The following is a 16,797-nucleotide window of genomic DNA, read 5'->3' as shown; positions in this document are numbered from 1 at the left end:
GTCTGTGTGTCTTTATGAATGTTTGCAATCTTGAAATAAATACAAAATGTAACACAATTCTGAGGAGTGGGACTAAATTATTTTAAAAGGTGTCGGTATTGCCAGAATTTTTTAAGGGGTAGATTTTTAAAGCCTTTTTTTTTTTTTTTTTTTTGTTTTCTTTGGCTGTTGGGAGGTCTCATCTTTGAAAAAATTCTTATATATCACCATTAATGAAGGGGTCCAACTTCAACCAACTGACCAATTCCATCTTGAGAGGTTCACATAAGACTGTATAAAGTATCTTTTTCATTCACTTAAAAAAACATTCTTCTATTAGACTATTTAGATTAGACTTCTAAACCTCATATCTCTGTTAATAATCTTATTAAAAACTTTCCTGACTGCCTTTCCTTACCTGCCAGGGAGATGGAACTAAATTTAAAAAAAAAAATCTCTAACACCTTTAGGGTACTAAAAAGTAAACACATGGACCCATTCAGCCCTTCCCCTGCCAATTCAGTCGAATCAGACAGAGACAGAGTAGATGGCCTTCAAGCCCCCTACCCCTTAGAAACAGTTTTTAGGTGTAAGCTGGGCTTGCAACAAACAGGCTGGTGAATAAGTTTCCTAGAATCTTTGCTCTTAGGAGGAGCACTGACCACCAGACTGTGTGCCCTGATAATTCATGGAGTTCTTAACAACAAACACTGAAACTCAGAATAGAACTCTTTGATCATAGTGCCCACATGTCACTAAGCACCCTCACAGGTCTGCTGACAGAATATTGGCTGCCAGGTCCCCGATGGGCAGAGAAATGTCTGATCCCCAGGTCCAACTGGGTATCTTATGGAGAAACCACCAGCAGAGTGACCATCAGAACTTCTTGGACAGCATCGGCAATCAGGGAAACAAACGCTATTCTACATTTGGAGAGAACATAAAGCTTAACAGAGCTTTACGGAAACAGAGAAGTACTACTCAGTTCTGTTTTACAAATGGAAAGAAGTGGATTTGTTGAAAAAGAAATTCAGTTTTCTGGAGTCTATGAAGAAATATGAAGCTAATTTCCAGCTAACGGAGCAGAAAGCCTTTTATAAACAATGCCATTTGAAGCTCCAAATGTCAGGTGGTACATGCCCAGTTGCTAGGCAACAAGGACCTAGTCAAACAGCTCACTTCTAAGAACATGTTATCAAATTACCTCTACCTTGGTTGGATGAGAGTGAGGCAGCAGTGAAGGCAATAGTCCAGAATAGGAGAGGGTGGAACAAGAACAAGATGCTCTTCAGACTCAGTCTGGACAAAGACAGACTCTACACACTCCTCAGCAATAGTCTGCTGAAGGAGGCCCAGCCAGCTTTCAGGATAACTTTAAAGGCAGTCTCAAAGAAAGAGAGTGTAAGAGCAACTGTAAAAATCAGTTGGTCTCCTTTCAGGAAGGAGGGCAAGCCAGCTCTGGTTTTTCTTTAGAGTCTCTGGGTAGCCCACAGCAGGAAGCAGAGCAGAGAAAGCTTTCCTTAGACAGCAGGCCACCACTGGAGGGAAAAGGAATGATGAGGGACTACTCCACCAGGCCATCAAGAATTGTGCAGAAGTCATCTCCAAGATCCAGCCAATGGCAGGAAATCAAAAGGCAAGGTTTTAAAATACATAGTGTATGGAGACCAAACTGTGGAACACCCCACCCTCAAAAATGCGCCAAGACCCAGGAACAATCCTTGTGGTCCAGAAGATGGGCAAATGGACTCTGCACTGATGACCCAGATCCAAACCCTCTTAAGGCAAGAGTTTCTCATGAATGAAAGAGCTAAGTCTCTGGAGAACAGAATCCAAGCAAGGTCTGTTGCAACCTACATTTTCTTTTTCAAGATTACTCTTCTAGCAGTCCCTTTAGAAAAAGGAACTGAGGGAGTACTGCATAATACAGTAATCAGAATGCATGATGTGGGAAGAGGGCAGAAAAATCATTCTTGAAGAGATCAGAAAACAAATTGGAAACAATTCCCTCATTAAGAACAAACATTTTTAGGGGCACCTGGGTGGCTCAGTCGGTTAAGCGTCCAGCTTCAGCTCAGGTCATGATCTCACGGTTCGTGGGTTCGAGCCCTGCATCAGGCTCTGTGCTGACAGCTGGAGCCTGCTTAAGATTCTGTCTCCCTCTCTCTCTGACCCTCCCCTGCTCACACTGTCTGTCTCTCTCTCTCTCAGAAATAAATAAAACATTAAAAAAATAATTAGAAAAAAGAACAAACATTTTTTTCCTAAGGTACCCTCCCTCTTTCTACACATTTATCATTAAGCAACAAGTTTTTAATACTTAAAAACAAAAATCTTACCCCTGACCCCAAACTGCTTCTGAACTCAGAGAGAAAATGCTTTTCCTCTTCTATAAAACCATTACATCAAGACAAGATTTAACAGTAAGAAAGTGGACCTGGCTCACAACTGGCCCTTGTGGCCCTTGAATTAGAGACACAGAGACAAGCATAGACCACAGGCAGCCAATGAAGGGCAGGCTGCACGGAGACCAGGGCATCTAGAACTTTCCACACCAGCCTTCATCTCTACACCAAACAACACTTTTCAATGAGTAATATCTAAGAGGAACATGATTTTGGGAAACTTTTTGCCAATATTGCTTTTACTGTAAAAAGAGAGTGAAAGACGATAATTTGGGAAATTTCAGCAAATTTGTTCCTTCAGTGGCCTGGGGAGGGAGTGGGAATGACAACTTCACTCTCATTTATGACCCTTTTACAATAAAAACAAATGAAAACTAGGTGACTTGAAAACTAGGAGAGATCTTGGAAGAGACCTCTTATGGGGAGCCTCCTTACATTTAGTTAAAGACAGTACTGTCTGAAGCAAGCTGAAGTTAACTGGCTTGATAATGTGGAAAGAGGACAGAGTGGGAAGCAGAATCTTTGGTTTCTACCTTTATGTATATGAATGCAATAGCCAGAGTAATCCTGGGCAAAGTGCTTCACAGTTTGACACCTGTTTCCTCACCTATAAAATGAGGGTTACGTAGTAGGAACTTTTAGATCAGTTTAACCACCAAACTTCCACAATAAAATAACTTTGTCACTAAAACAGATTCTGGATTGACTGCCCTTGAGCAAAATAAAATGTCTTTTGTCCCTCCAGTGGGCTTTTCAGTAGTTAGTTAATATTTTAGGGTTTTTTTCTGAGGTAATATAAGGCAAAGTTTTTAATAATCAATTAGATAGTAAAGGGATAAGTACATAAAGTGGAAATTTTACATTTAATTTTTTTCCTTTTGTAACACCCAGTGCTTACTCCAACAAGTGCCCTCCTTAATGCCCATCACCCATTTAGCCCATATCCCACCCAGCACCCCTCAGTTTGTTCTCTGTATTTAAGGGTCTCTTATGGTTTTTCTCCCTCTGTTTTTATCTTATTTTTCCTTCCTTTCTCCTAAGTTCATGTGTTGGTTCTTAAATTCCTTAATGGTAGGCTCTCTTTAAAAGTGATTTTTGTGTATATCCGAAATATTTAAGTCCCATGGTGACAGCAAAAGTAATCTAAGAAAGTGGACTTCATGTTATAAAGCATATGACTTATTAATCAATAGGTTTAGTATCACCTGAGAAATGAGATGGCTAAGATGAGGCCCATTTGCAGGCAGAGGTTTCTCTTGCCACACATTGCAATGGTCTGCGCTGTCCCAAATGACTGTTTCCATTTCATGTGGGTTCAATGTGAATTTTAATAATTTCCTCCATGGGTTATTGAGTTGAAGCATTGAAAACACACAGATGGTTATCATGAGAAAAAAAAAAAGCCATCCTTAAATAAATGATTACAAGTGACTTTAGAGTGGGGAGGTGAGGTGGAGAACTGGGATAAGAGAGGAATACAAGAGCTCTCTGAAAAGTAAAGTCACTTAGGAAAATATGATCTATTTACTCACTACCTTCTTCTTCTTTTTGTTAATAGTTTGTCAAGTTGGTTTCCATATAATACCCAGGCCCCCTCCCCACAAGTTCCCTCTTCCATGCCCATCAACCCCCCCCCCCCATCCATCAGTCCTCAGTTTGTTCTCAGCATTCAAGAGTCTCTCATGGTTTGCCTCTCTCCCTTTCCCCCACCATTTCTCCCCTTCTCCCCCATGGTCCTCCGTTAAGTTCCTCCCAATCCTCCTATACGTGCAAACATATGATATTTGTCCTTCTCTGCCTGACTTATTTCGCTCAGCATAACACCCTCAGGGTCCATCCATGTTGCTACACATGGCCAGATTTCATTCTTTCTCATTGCCATGTAGTATTCCATTGTATAGATAAACCACATCTTCCGTTGATGGACACTTAGGCTCTTTCATGTTTTGGCTATTGTTGAGAGTGCTGCTATGAACACTGGGGTACGTATGCTCCTATGCATCAGCACTCCTGTATCCCTTGGGTAAATTCCTAGCAGTGCTATTGCTGGGTCCTAGGGGAGTTCTAGTGCTCATTTTTTGAGGAACCTCCACACTGTTTTCCAGAGGGGCTGCACCAGTTTACATTCCCACCAACAGTGTAGGAGGGTGCCCGTTTCTCCACATCCTTGCCAGCATCTAGAGTCCTCTGATTTGCTCATTTTAGCCACTCTGACCGGCGTGAGGTGGTATCTCAGTGTTACTATCTTCTTAGGAATATATGGGAAACAAACTGGTTTCCTCTTACTGTTTTTCCAAACCAGCTACATTCATAAGGATTGTGCCGTCCCTGAACAGTGGAAAGAAAGTGTGAGGATTATCTGAATACCAGAAGAACTATGAGACTCTTCTACACATCCATGAACAATTCTTACACTACCTTTTACTGGTAGTTTCTGTAGAGATCTGGAAGTCCAGTTGACAAATCAGGACCTTTGACTTTGCAAATATAATTTCATTCATACACTCCAACATTTTTGTACTATACATTAAGGTAAAGAAAAGCAGACGTGTTTCTACTGTCCTGGAGCTTACAACTTGAGGTCAGGGGCTGCACTGACCTGTCCCTTGCAACTGCCCAGTGCAGTTCATCATCATTCCATAGGGCTTATCATAATATAATAATGCCCTTGGTGTCATCTCTGGGGCAAAGCTGCCTTCTAATTTGCCTCAAGCAACGGATGTGATCTCACTACAGTACTCTTTTGGGCCCACTGAGTAGATCAAACCTAGCAATGTCAGGCAATGATGCATCCTGAAAGGTGAATAATTGATACTTTAAGTCCAAAATCAATTACATCACATTTCAAAAGTTTTGAAATATTTTCACTTAGCTGATTTATCTGTAAGAAGAGTTGTGATTGAGGGGTGGGTGTTGGCCAGTGGTGTGCAAAGGTACAGCATAGAGGATGAAAAGGAATTTCTGAGACACTCTGATTGGCGTGTAGCTCCATAAATCATGTTTACATTCTGCTACTGGCATGGGGAGCACAGCCATGAGTAAGACAAAGTCCCTGCCTTCACAGGGCTTGGTTTCTAGTGGATCAGAGATAACAATAAGCAAACTAACAATTTTCCTTTACTGAAAGTTCCATGTATAACTTAAATGCTACCATTTCCCAGGGATACTGTCCACATTCTTTCTTCCCTTTATTCTCTTTTCCCGGTTCTTACCCATGGGTTCTGCTATGATCTATATGAACTATAATCTTAAGAGCCAACATTTTTATCTTCTGTGTAGGCTTTTTTTTTCTAGACCCATATATTTAAATTTTTTCTGAACAGCTTCACTTGCATATCTTTCAGACACTTCAAGTAAAACAACTAAACTCAACTGTTATAGTTCTCCCTCCAAAACCTGCTCACCCAAACCAGAAATGTGGTAGTTTTTGAGAATGCAAAGCGGATATTCTTTGCTACTCAATGTCTGCAAAATAAGGTCCAAAGTCCTCGGTATCGTTTACAAGGCCCTCCATGATCTGACCAATGATTGTCCTTTCTAATCCCATCCTGACCCTCTTATTCCTCACTCAGGAATATTAAACATCCTCTACTTATCTGCCATGGGTATACATTTACCCATCTGTTAAGATAGTTCTAAATCCTTATCTCCTATCTGAAAAAATTCTGGATCTGAATTCTCTGCTCAGATTATATTTACATACTTCTATAACCCTTAGTGGTTTGCATATATGTCTAGTCTCTTAGACTGTCTCCTTGTAATAGACTCTTTGATTGAGCAAAGCAGTTTGAGAGAGACAGAATGAGTGGGAGAGGGGCAGAGAGAGAAGACACGAAATTCAAAGTAGGTTCAAGCTGAGCTGTAGCACAAAGCCTGATGCGGAGCTTGAACTCACAAACTGCAAGATCATGACCTGAGCCAAAGTTAGGATGTTTAACCAACTGAGCCACCCAGGCACCCCTGAGCAGTTTTGAATCAATCTAACACTTGAGCAAACCTGCAATGTGGCAAGCATCTAGTTGGTATTTGGTAAATGTAAATGAAAGGAAAAAACTTCACACTTCAGTTGGAATAGGATAAGGAGCAGGTTTTGCAATTTCCTGTAGCGATCTCGCCTTGTCATAAATATTATCATCTTACGTGTCCCAAGTTCTTTCCATAAGTTTGATTTACTAAATAATGAGGGCTGTATTAGTACATAGAGGAGTGGAGAGTGGAGTAGCAGAAGACTTTTTTTTTCCTTTTTGCAAACCTCCTCTCTGGCTCTGAAATATTTCTCCCCCCACCCCATGGATAAAATCTTAGGTCTGGTAGCTTTTCTGGTCACTTTCAGATAGGAAACAAAGCATCTACATTTCTAGGTATTAAGACCACACCAGTGAAACTCTCTTAACTGAAAACATAATTCTCATTTAGGCCTTCCTCTAGGGGAGAAACCTGAGGATACGTGTATGAGCAACCAGTTTCTTTTTTACTCTTCCTCCCCTTACCGTTCTTCTTACTTAAAGCTGTTTCTAGCCCTTCTAAAAAGGGAAGGAATTAGAGAAAAGGGTTCTGCCTTATCCACTTTGTGCAGCTGTAATAGGGTATTGACCCTTCGAGAGAGGTGGGGGTTAACAGCTTTCCTTCATGAAGTATATCCTACTGGGAACCTCAACTGGGAATTTTGGCTGGCAGCATTACATTTCTCCTCCCAACTTCTATATTTGATGGTACTCAGATGTGGGGTACCTGGCCCCATGCAAGAAGCCCACATATGTAGGGTAATTTCCAAGATGGCTCATCTCTTACAACCACATGTGGCAAGTGGGAAACATACACTTCAGCTCCATTATTTGTGAATGTGCCTTTTATTTATTTATTTATTTTTGGTTTATTTTTTTGGAAGGGAGAGTGAGCAAATGAGCAGGTGAGGGGCAGAAAGAAATCAGTGGATCCAAGGTAGGAGAGAGTGGGATGTGGGGCTTGAACTCATGAACTGTTAGATCATGATGAACCAAAGTTGGATGCTTAACTGAGTCACCAAGGCATCCCAATGCGCCCTTTACTCAGTTGTTAAAGGTCCCTTCAAGCCACATCTTACCTAAGGGCCCTTTCCAGGAAGAGTCAAGTACCATCCTCGTGTTCCCTAAAATCTAAAGATCACAGGGTCGAGGCCTCCAAGCAGTTCGTTTGACCTATATTTGAACAAGTATTGTCCTGGTATCAAAGCCAGGCAAAGATATAACAAGAAAACTACAGATCAGTATTTCTTATTAACATAGATAAAATACTCTAAAAAAAATACTAGCAAAACAAATCCAGGACCATATAAAAAGGTTTGTGTATCACAGACAAACAGAATTATTTTACGAATGCAAGGCTGGTTCAATACACTAAAATCCATCAATGTAATATACTCTATTAGATGAAGAATTTGACAAAATCCAGTATCTTTTCTTGATAAAAACACTCAACAAACTAGGAATAGAAGAAAATTTCCTCAACCTGAAGCATTTATGAAAAATTCACAGCTAACACTCAGTGGTGAAAGACTGCTTTCCTCTCCTAAAATCAATAATAAGACAAAGATAATCTGTTCTTGCCACTTCCAGTCAATGTTATTCTAAAAGTGCTAGTCAAGGTGCTTAGGCATGAAAAACAAGCAAAAAGAATCCAAAGTGGAAAGGAGAAGTACAACTATTTTAATTCAAAGATGCATGATGTTGTATGTACAAACCCCTAAGGAATAAATACTTAAAAGCTGCAGATTACAAGATAAATATACAAAAATTTTATTTTACATACTAGCAATGAACAATCCAAAAATAACTTTATAAGAATAGCATTAAAAATAATGACTGAGGAAAATATCTAACCAAAGAAATCCAGGCTTGTACACTGAAATCTATAAAAAAATTAAAGACCTGAACAAGTGGAGAGACATCCCATGTTCATGGACTGGAAAATTTTATACTGTTAAAATGGCAATATTCCTTACAAAACACAGCACAATCCCTATCAAAATTTCAGCTGTGTGTTTTGTTGATTACAAAATTCGTGTGGAACAAAGGACCTCAAATAAACAAAATAATCTTGACAAAGAACAAAGTTGGGGGACTCACATCTCAAATTCAAAACCTAGCTATAATAATCAAGGTATAATCAAGACAGTGTGGTAATGGCATAAGGACAATGCAAATCCAAAATATAAAGTCTTATATTTATGGTCAATCATTTCTCAATGGTGCCAAGAACATCATAGGGAAACAAGTCTTTTCAAAAACTGTGCTTGGACAACTGGACATCCAAAAGCCAAAGAATGAAGCTGCCCTCCTACAACGCACAATATGCAAAAATGGATCAAATCAAAGACCTAAAACTATAAGACACCTAAAAGAAAACAAGTGTAAATCTTCATGACTTGGATTTTTTTTTAAGAGATGACACCAAAAGCACAAGTCCCAAAAGGGAGAAAAAAAAAAAAAAAAAAGAGAGAGAGAGAATATGGACAGCACCAAAATGGAAAACTTTCCTGCTTCAAAGAGCACCATCAAGAAAGTGAAAATAGTATCCAAAGAATGGGTGACATATTTGGAAGTAATTTATCTGGGTAGGGACTTGCATCCAGAATAAAGAACTCAGCAATAAAAGGAAGTCAATTAAAAAATGGGCAAAGGATCTGAATAAACATTTCCCCAAAGATAAACAAATGGCCAAAAAGCACATGAAAAGATGCTCAACATTATTAGTCATTAGGGAAGTGCAAATCAAAACCATGAAATACTTCACTCCCACTAGGATGGCTAGAACCAAAATGTCAATAGTTAAGTGTTAGCCAGGATGTACAGAAATTGGAACTCTCACATACAGTTGGTAGAAACAGTAACAACCACTCTGGAAAGGTTTGATATTTCCTTAAAAGGAGTAGGCAGATGACCCAGCAATTCACTCCTTGGTACATAACCAAGGGAAATAAAAACTTATGTCCACATAAAAACCTGTACACAAATGTTCATAGTAGTAGTATTTATAATAGCCAAAAGCAGAAATAACACAAATATCCACCAAATGAACAAAAATATGGTATTATCAATACAATGAAATACTATTCAGCCATAGAAAGAAATGAAGTACTGATACATGCTACAACACAGATGCACCTTGAAAACACTGTTCTGAAAAAAAGTCAGATACAAAAGGCCACATATTGCACGATTCCATTGACATGAAATGTCCCAAGAAAGCAAATCTATAGACAGAAAGATTGGTGGTTACCAGGGGTTTGGGTGGTGGGAACTGGGGAAGTAGTTAGGAAAAAATAAAGTCACTCCTAACGGGTACAGGATTTTTAATTTTTTACAGTGATAAAAATGCTCTGTATAAAATGGTGATAGTTGCACAATTTTGTGAATATTTGAAAAGCAACCAATTGCATATATTAAAAGGGTGAATTTTGTTGGATGAGGGTCAACTTTTGCCAAAGAAATCTTCACTATAAATATCTTAGACCTCTCCATGGACTCTGCTCTTAATTGGCAAATGTTGAGAATCTATCTCACAGTCTCTCAGGATGTCTTGCATAAGGCTGTCTAGCATCTGTTATCTCAACTTTGCTGGACCTCGTAATCCAAGCTGAGGGAAGGACAGGGCCAGGACTGAGAACCAGTCACTTGACTCTGAAGGTTGTACCCTCAACAGCTGTGTACCATTTACCAGATGCATGCTTATCCCATTTTCTATGGTTTCCTAAAGACCCAGAAGATAGCTAGGATAATTACTCCAGATCCTGTTCAAATGCACCTAAGAATCCTGATTTGATGGTTGATCTGTAGTAATGGCTATGAGGTTCTGGGAAAACAGACATTCATCGTGGTGCTTCTTAGTACAAATGCATAGTATTTGGCAGATTGCTCCTTGATAGACAGGAGAGGCTGGCAACAGTGGGATGGTGTGACATCTGCCTCCCTCTTCACTGGGAGAGGAATGTGGCCACAGACAGCAGCATGGCTGCTAGGAGCTCCTAGTTGTCAGAGCACATCCAAAGGGCAGGGCTGGAGAAGTCCCATAATCTTGCTCTCAAGGAACCTTTCCTTTTCATCCTTTCTCTTACTAGTTTATCTTTCCATGAATTGAAACACAGCCAGTGATTCTGGGGAGACACTTCCCCAAAGAGCAAGTCCTTCAGTCACAAATATTCAAATAATTAAAAATTAAAAAACAAAACAAAAACCCTCTAGGTAATGGGGGGGGTGGGATTCCATTCACTCATTGTTCAAATAAGAAATGTGCCCACCACACTGTGCTACCACTAAGTGTGGGTTTCTTTGAGGTCACATGGGCACTTTGAGGGCCAATGAAGTTTTTATGGGTGAAGTGCTTTATAATTTTGGTTTTGAAGGGTATTTGAGAAATATGAAATAATTAGGCACAAGTGTAGATGCTGGATGGGGATGCAGGGAGAGAAGTGCCCATAATAGAAGCCAAAAATGGAAAAGTATGTGGGGCCCAGTCTATGGAGGGCTTTGGATACCAAGCATCAGGACTATTTCTAAAGGGAACAAATTTTGAGGCAGGGGATATTTAAATGAGCAAAACAATTTAGTAGAATGAAAAAGACTGGAAGAAGAGGTAACAGGGTGGCTAGGAAGCTATTAAGAGCAACCAGGTGATTCAATGGACCAGGACCTGAAACGAAGTATGATGGAGGAATGAGCAACTAGGAAGATTGGTAGAAAAAGAACTGATACAAGCTGTGACAACTGAGGGATGAAAGATTTCAGTGACTGGGTTGGAAGTGACTCTTTTAAGGTCACTACAAATAACCCTACAAATAACAGTAGGTAGAGATGCAAGATGAAGTTTTGGTATTGACTCTGAAGTACAAGAAAAATATCCCGGGGACAGGGTCTGAACAGAAAATATGGATTTCGGCAAGAATCATAAAGAATGGCTGGGGTTGACCTGAGAAATTTGGGCAAGTAAAGACAAGAACTTTAATTATAGTATCCATCTAAGATCTGGACAGTATACATCCAACCAAAAAAAGGAACCGAATAACAGGCAAATTAAGTTCAAGCTGTTGGCAATATTATAGAGTTCTTACTGGCAATTGAGGAGGTTATGAACATTCTTCAGGAGAGAATTTTCAGTGGCACAGAAATGGATTAGCAACATTTCTCACGGTGAGACATTTGCATCAAAATCTTTCAGTAGTTTTTTTTAACAAAAGCCAACCTACTGGATTTGAACAGGGAAGAGGAAAAAGCTTTGGGACTTTGGATTTCTAACACTCTGTCCTACCCAGGAAATCCTTTATAGACTAGTAACACTGAGTAGAGGAAGACAAGAGAGGAAGTTAAATAGAAGCTTGTTTTGAATTCTTTGGTGGCTCAAGGAATGGGTGGGAGGGGTAGAGATGGTCCTTAAGAAGCTGGTGGAAGACTAAAAAAGATAGATTAGATAGATAGATAGATAGATAGATAGATAGATAGATAGATAGATAGATAGCAAGCAAAGGGATCAAGACTACAAGTAGCCTCGGGAAAACAATCCTTCCTGTAACAGACTGTATGAAATTCTTGAGAAAACCCCCAAAAGGGACTTAAAATCCCAGCAGAGTTGTGTTTTTATGAGAAAGGGGAGGGATACTGCTGGGTCACAACTTATGAATGAATAACATCAGCAGTTCAGTTTGAAGCCTCATTTTCGAGTTGTTTTCTGTTTGGATATTTTTCACCCTACACAAGTATGTATTCCCAAATAAGGCTAGGGAAATTGTATTTTATCATACAATTAGCCACAACCCAGGAAAGCAGTATACAGTATAGGGTCAGGAAATCCAACTCATTTGCTGAAGCTGCCAGGCTCCAGGAAAGTCTGGCTGCAAGTTGCATTTTTATGTTGCATGTTTGGAATTTTCTAATATAATAAAATGTAAAAGAAAAAAAAAAGAAAAAAAAGAAAGAAAAAAAAGAAAAAAGTTTCTATTTTTATTTGGAAAGCTAATTATTTTATTTTATGGTTCATTTTTTTCCCCAGAGCTTCCTGGAGACTGTGGGCTGATTGACAGATAACCAAAATATGTAAGAATGTCAAGCAAAAATGTACTTTAATAATATGACATTTGGGGTAGAGGAAGTAGTCATTATAGTCAAATTTTTCTGTTTTTGTCTTCCTTGAGATATTGTTCAGTGGCATTCTGGTAAACAGTAATGAACAGGAGGCAATGATAAGAGAAGTGGTAACATGCCCAGCATAATTAATTATTAAGCAAGTGAGAGCAGCTAGTATGGACAACCAATGACTTTTTCTCTTAAAATATTTTTAAGGGTAGGTTTATTTTGAACTGTTTGTTAAAAGTCTATTGGATGTGAATTCTATATCTGATAACCTATACTCAGTTACCATTCACAAACTTCATACAAATATGTTAATACAACTGTATAACTTCAATACTGTGATAATAGAACTTGAGAACTGAAGAGCACACATTTCTTCACGAATTTATTATAAAATGTCCCCAGAGTATTTGATTTCTCTCCTTCTCACTTTCATTATACACAAGCACATGGATGAGATACTCTTTTAAGATAACTGTAGTAGCATGAGAGTCCCTTGGATCAAGGTAGTGTACATACCTTAACAGTGTTCTAAAGGCTGGCCCAGAAAAAAACAAAAACAAAAACATGTTACCTTATCACAAGATGGAAAGCATTATTTTCTTTTTCCACTAAATTATGATGAAAAAAAAGTCACTGTTTTATTTAGCAATATGGTACATAACAGATGTGTCTCAATTACTAAAATAATTAAAATAATTCTCAAAGACATCCTTTATCCCCTCCAGTGATTTGAAAAGCTGTTTTTTCCTACCAATTTCAAACAAATCATCAGTTGATCGTAGTCTGTTAAAACAATCATCAAAGCACAAGCTCAGCACATTAGCTGTATGTAGCTTGTAGTAAAAGGATATATCAATATGTCTCTCCTTAGTTAAAAATACATAATCCTTTTATTTTATATTGCAATAAAACAAATTAACACCACAGACACAGAAGACTAGAAAGGGGAAACTACTTACTTCTGAATGTCCAGTAATTTAAACCTATTTGTACTTTTCCACAGTACATGAAAGTAATATTTAACACTTACTCTTTGAAGTAAAACTTAATCTTTGGGGATATACAATGTAAAGAGGACTTAAGAGTAATAGTTCCATTCATTTCCAGGTCTGCTTAATGTATGATTAGGTAAAACAAGGCACAATAGCCATCCTTTCCATTATGTTGCAACACTGATCATGTGCCTTGATAAAATGGCTGATTAGACAAGATGATGGCAACATGAAGGGAAGACTTTGGATTGTCTATTTAAAATGCAGGTAATAAGTAATTAATAAAAAATTTATTTTAAGTGCACTTTCACATGCTTTGAGTTTATAATAAACAACAAACTTCCTAACTTTCTTGTAACAGGCTTGACTACCATTTTCTTTTGGCCAAATGCACTTTTCCCCAGTAAACTTAAAACAACAACAACAACAACAACAACAACAACAACAAAATAATCCCTGTCCTTTCATATACTAAGAAAGAGGATTGGCTACTGAAACAATTCATTGCAAGACACATGAAGACGACATACTGTGGCATGAGTTGTTTTTAATTTGTTGTGCTGTTACTAAAGTAAAGTTTTGAGGGCTGCAGTTAAAACATTCCAAGTTCTCCCTTCCATCTTTATTGATTTCAAGATTTTGCACAGAAAACTCTTTGGGGACTAGAACAGCAGCAATTGCATCACACTGTTTTCAAGACTTCAAGTTTCAAAGCAAATTGTTTAAAAAAAAAAAAAAGCACAATTCCTGATTTGAGTTAGATACAGGGACAAAATAGCACATACTTGAAGGTTACACAGTCTACAAATGGTGGTAATATTTTCCTTGGGAGAGTAGTTTTGTTGGTATATATTTTTTAAATACTCAAAAAGGCTCAACCTCAAGCAGTAATAAACACAAGCAAAAGTGATTTAACCCTTAAAATAAATATTCAGAAAAACCTCTCTGTACATACAAGTGAAAGAATAAGTAACACTTTCACGCCAAAAAAAAAAAATAATAATAAAGGATTTGTTCATATAAGTAGCTGAAATCTGCTGTTCCAGCCCATATATCCCCAATAAAGAAGGGAGGCACAGACATAGGTGACTACTGTGGTTCACTATCTTACAGCCTTTTTGTACTGGGACACTATCACCACCAATTTTATCCCTCTTGTTATATGTATTAAAATTTTAAATTTCTTTTTCTTTTTTTTTTTCATTTTTCTTTTTCTTTTTCTTTTTTTTTCTTTCTTTCTTTCTTTTTTTTTTTTTTACAGCATGCCAAATCCTTTGGCATAAGTGATGGCCTTCAACAATCTTTCTTTAAGTTTTTCTTTGCTTGAATATTCCGGCAGTAAAAGGACATTAAAGCAAGTATGAGATGTAGGTAACCTAAAGAGAGAGGAGGGGAAAAGGTAGGAAAATAAATCATGGGGATATGCCCAGTATTAAATAATCCTACTTTTAGATGGTATATATAGTTGAGATGGTTTGCAGTGCAGACTATATATACATTAATGCAACTCACAAAGATAAACTTTATGCTTCTCCTGTGCAACTGCTGCTGCTGATGACAGATAGTAACAATGCATCTACTGAGTTATCATGACATCCCAGATACTGTTTTAAGTACTTAAGGGTTAGATTGTATTAGATCTATTTTAACTAAATCTTCTCACAATAAACGTACACAGGAGGTATCATTATCCCCACTACAGAGCTGACAGCACTGAGAAGTTACTCTAAAATGGAGATAATATTCGAACCCGGTTTTAAGATTTCAAAGTCAATGTTCTTTCATTCTACTTAGAAATATTCTTGGCAATATGACTACATAAATGACTTTGTAACAAATATAAATAAATTAACGTTAAAGCCATTATACACCAAATAATGGGGAATACTATTAGAGGTGTTTCTATACATTTAAACCCTTAAATAGGTTGCTGTATATATATGATCCTTATTTAGAGAATGTTAATTTATATAATGAGAGAATAAAATTAAATGTCAAGATTATGAAGCTGGATACAAATGTCAATATTATGAAATCTACTGCCAAACAATTTTGTGAGCCTCAATTTAGTCATTCCATATAGATTACATAATATGGCATTCAATTAAAAAAACTGTGAAATAAAAACAGAATGAATCATACCAATAAGCAAAATTCCAAATCAAGTGACCCCTGTAATAATTTCAAACTAGGGCAATGTTTTAAAAATTTCCTCAGACAGTAACAGTAAAATATTCTCTGAACTAATGTTTCATGTGATTTGGAGAGTTCTATATAAAATTGTAAAAGTGCTCAGAAGTACTGGACAGTTCACTGAATGTGTGATATGGAATGTAAGGTTTCTGTTGAAATATACAGTCACAATTTAATAATTACCTTTCTGTGTCTGGGCCATTTTTGGCTATAATCATCTTTAATTTTCCTAGTCCACCCACAGGAGCTCTGTCTGTGCCTGTTGTAAACTGCAGGAAGAGTCTTTTCTGCTCATCTGTAAATGAATGAACGATTTCCCAGAACTCCCTAAGGAGAAAAGACAGAATACTGATTTTAGTTGGGCATTCATTTACAACTAACACTAATATGAGTTTATTAAAACCATATTAGGAAGACAACTTGGAAGTTAATATCAGAAACCCTAAACATTCCGCCCTAGTGATTCCGGATCTACAAATTACTTATGCAAATTTATGTTAAGGAAACAGTTTTAAAATCATAAAAACATAGTTCACTACATTATTTACAATACTAAAACTGGCAAACCCAAGTGTCCAATAATAGGAAATAATTACGTAAACTATGGTATACTCACAGTATATAATCAGTAGTAATGAGTAAAGTAGTCTGTAAAGACAAACCCAAAACTCAAATCTTGTGAATTGAAAATAAGTGAAAAGAAATATTCTAAAAAACTAACTCCAGATGTCTTTGGGTATGTATATTTTTATTTACTGCCCCTCACCCCTGACTTCCTTATTCTCTTTACCATTACCTTACTTAATTTTGGGAATGGGGGAAAAGGTGGTAGAGATTAAGGACAAAATAAAAAAGAAACACACACATACCCTAATAGTAGTAATACAAAAGCATACGTTTATATAAACTAGAACTTTTTTGAATTTATGTGCTACGTAAGTGGGGATGGAAGAGAATTCTTTTAATTTTTAAAAAATAATTTATTTTTCAGAGGCAGGGGGGAGGAAGAGAGAGAGGGGGAGACACAGTATCCAAAGCAAGTTCCAGGCTCTGAGCTGTCAGCATGGAGTCCTATGTTAAGCCCGAACCACAAACCAGGAGATCATGATCTGAGCTAAGTCAGAC

General features: G+C 37.6%; 1 protein-coding gene across 4 annotated transcripts in view; it reads right to left on the bottom strand.

Moving 5' to 3' along the window:
* Positions 1-13,100: 13,100 nt before the first annotated feature.
* Positions 13,101-16,797, bottom strand: part of UBE3A (ubiquitin protein ligase E3A) — a 100,061-nt gene continuing 96,364 nt past the window's right edge. For all 4 annotated transcript variants that reach the window (XM_077768038.1, XM_077768133.1, XM_077768066.1 and 1 more), the window contains 2 exons: positions 15,856-15,999; positions 13,101-14,855 (listed from right to left, as the gene is read on the bottom strand). In XM_077768038.1, coding sequence (XP_077624164.1) covers positions 14,735-14,855; positions 15,856-15,999 — 265 coding nt within the window. In that variant the 3' untranslated portion in view covers positions 13,101-14,734. The remainder of the gene's footprint in view (positions 14,856-15,855; positions 16,000-16,797) is intronic.

The sequence above is a fragment of the Crocuta crocuta genome, unplaced genomic scaffold (assembly GCF_008692635.1).
Source record: "Crocuta crocuta isolate KB4526 unplaced genomic scaffold, BGI_CrCroc_1.0 scaffold493, whole genome shotgun sequence".
NCBI classification, from domain to species: domain Eukaryota; kingdom Metazoa; phylum Chordata; class Mammalia; order Carnivora; family Hyaenidae; genus Crocuta; species Crocuta crocuta.
Note: the sequence above shows the minus strand (reverse complement) of the source record. Positions and strands in the feature narration are given on the sequence as shown.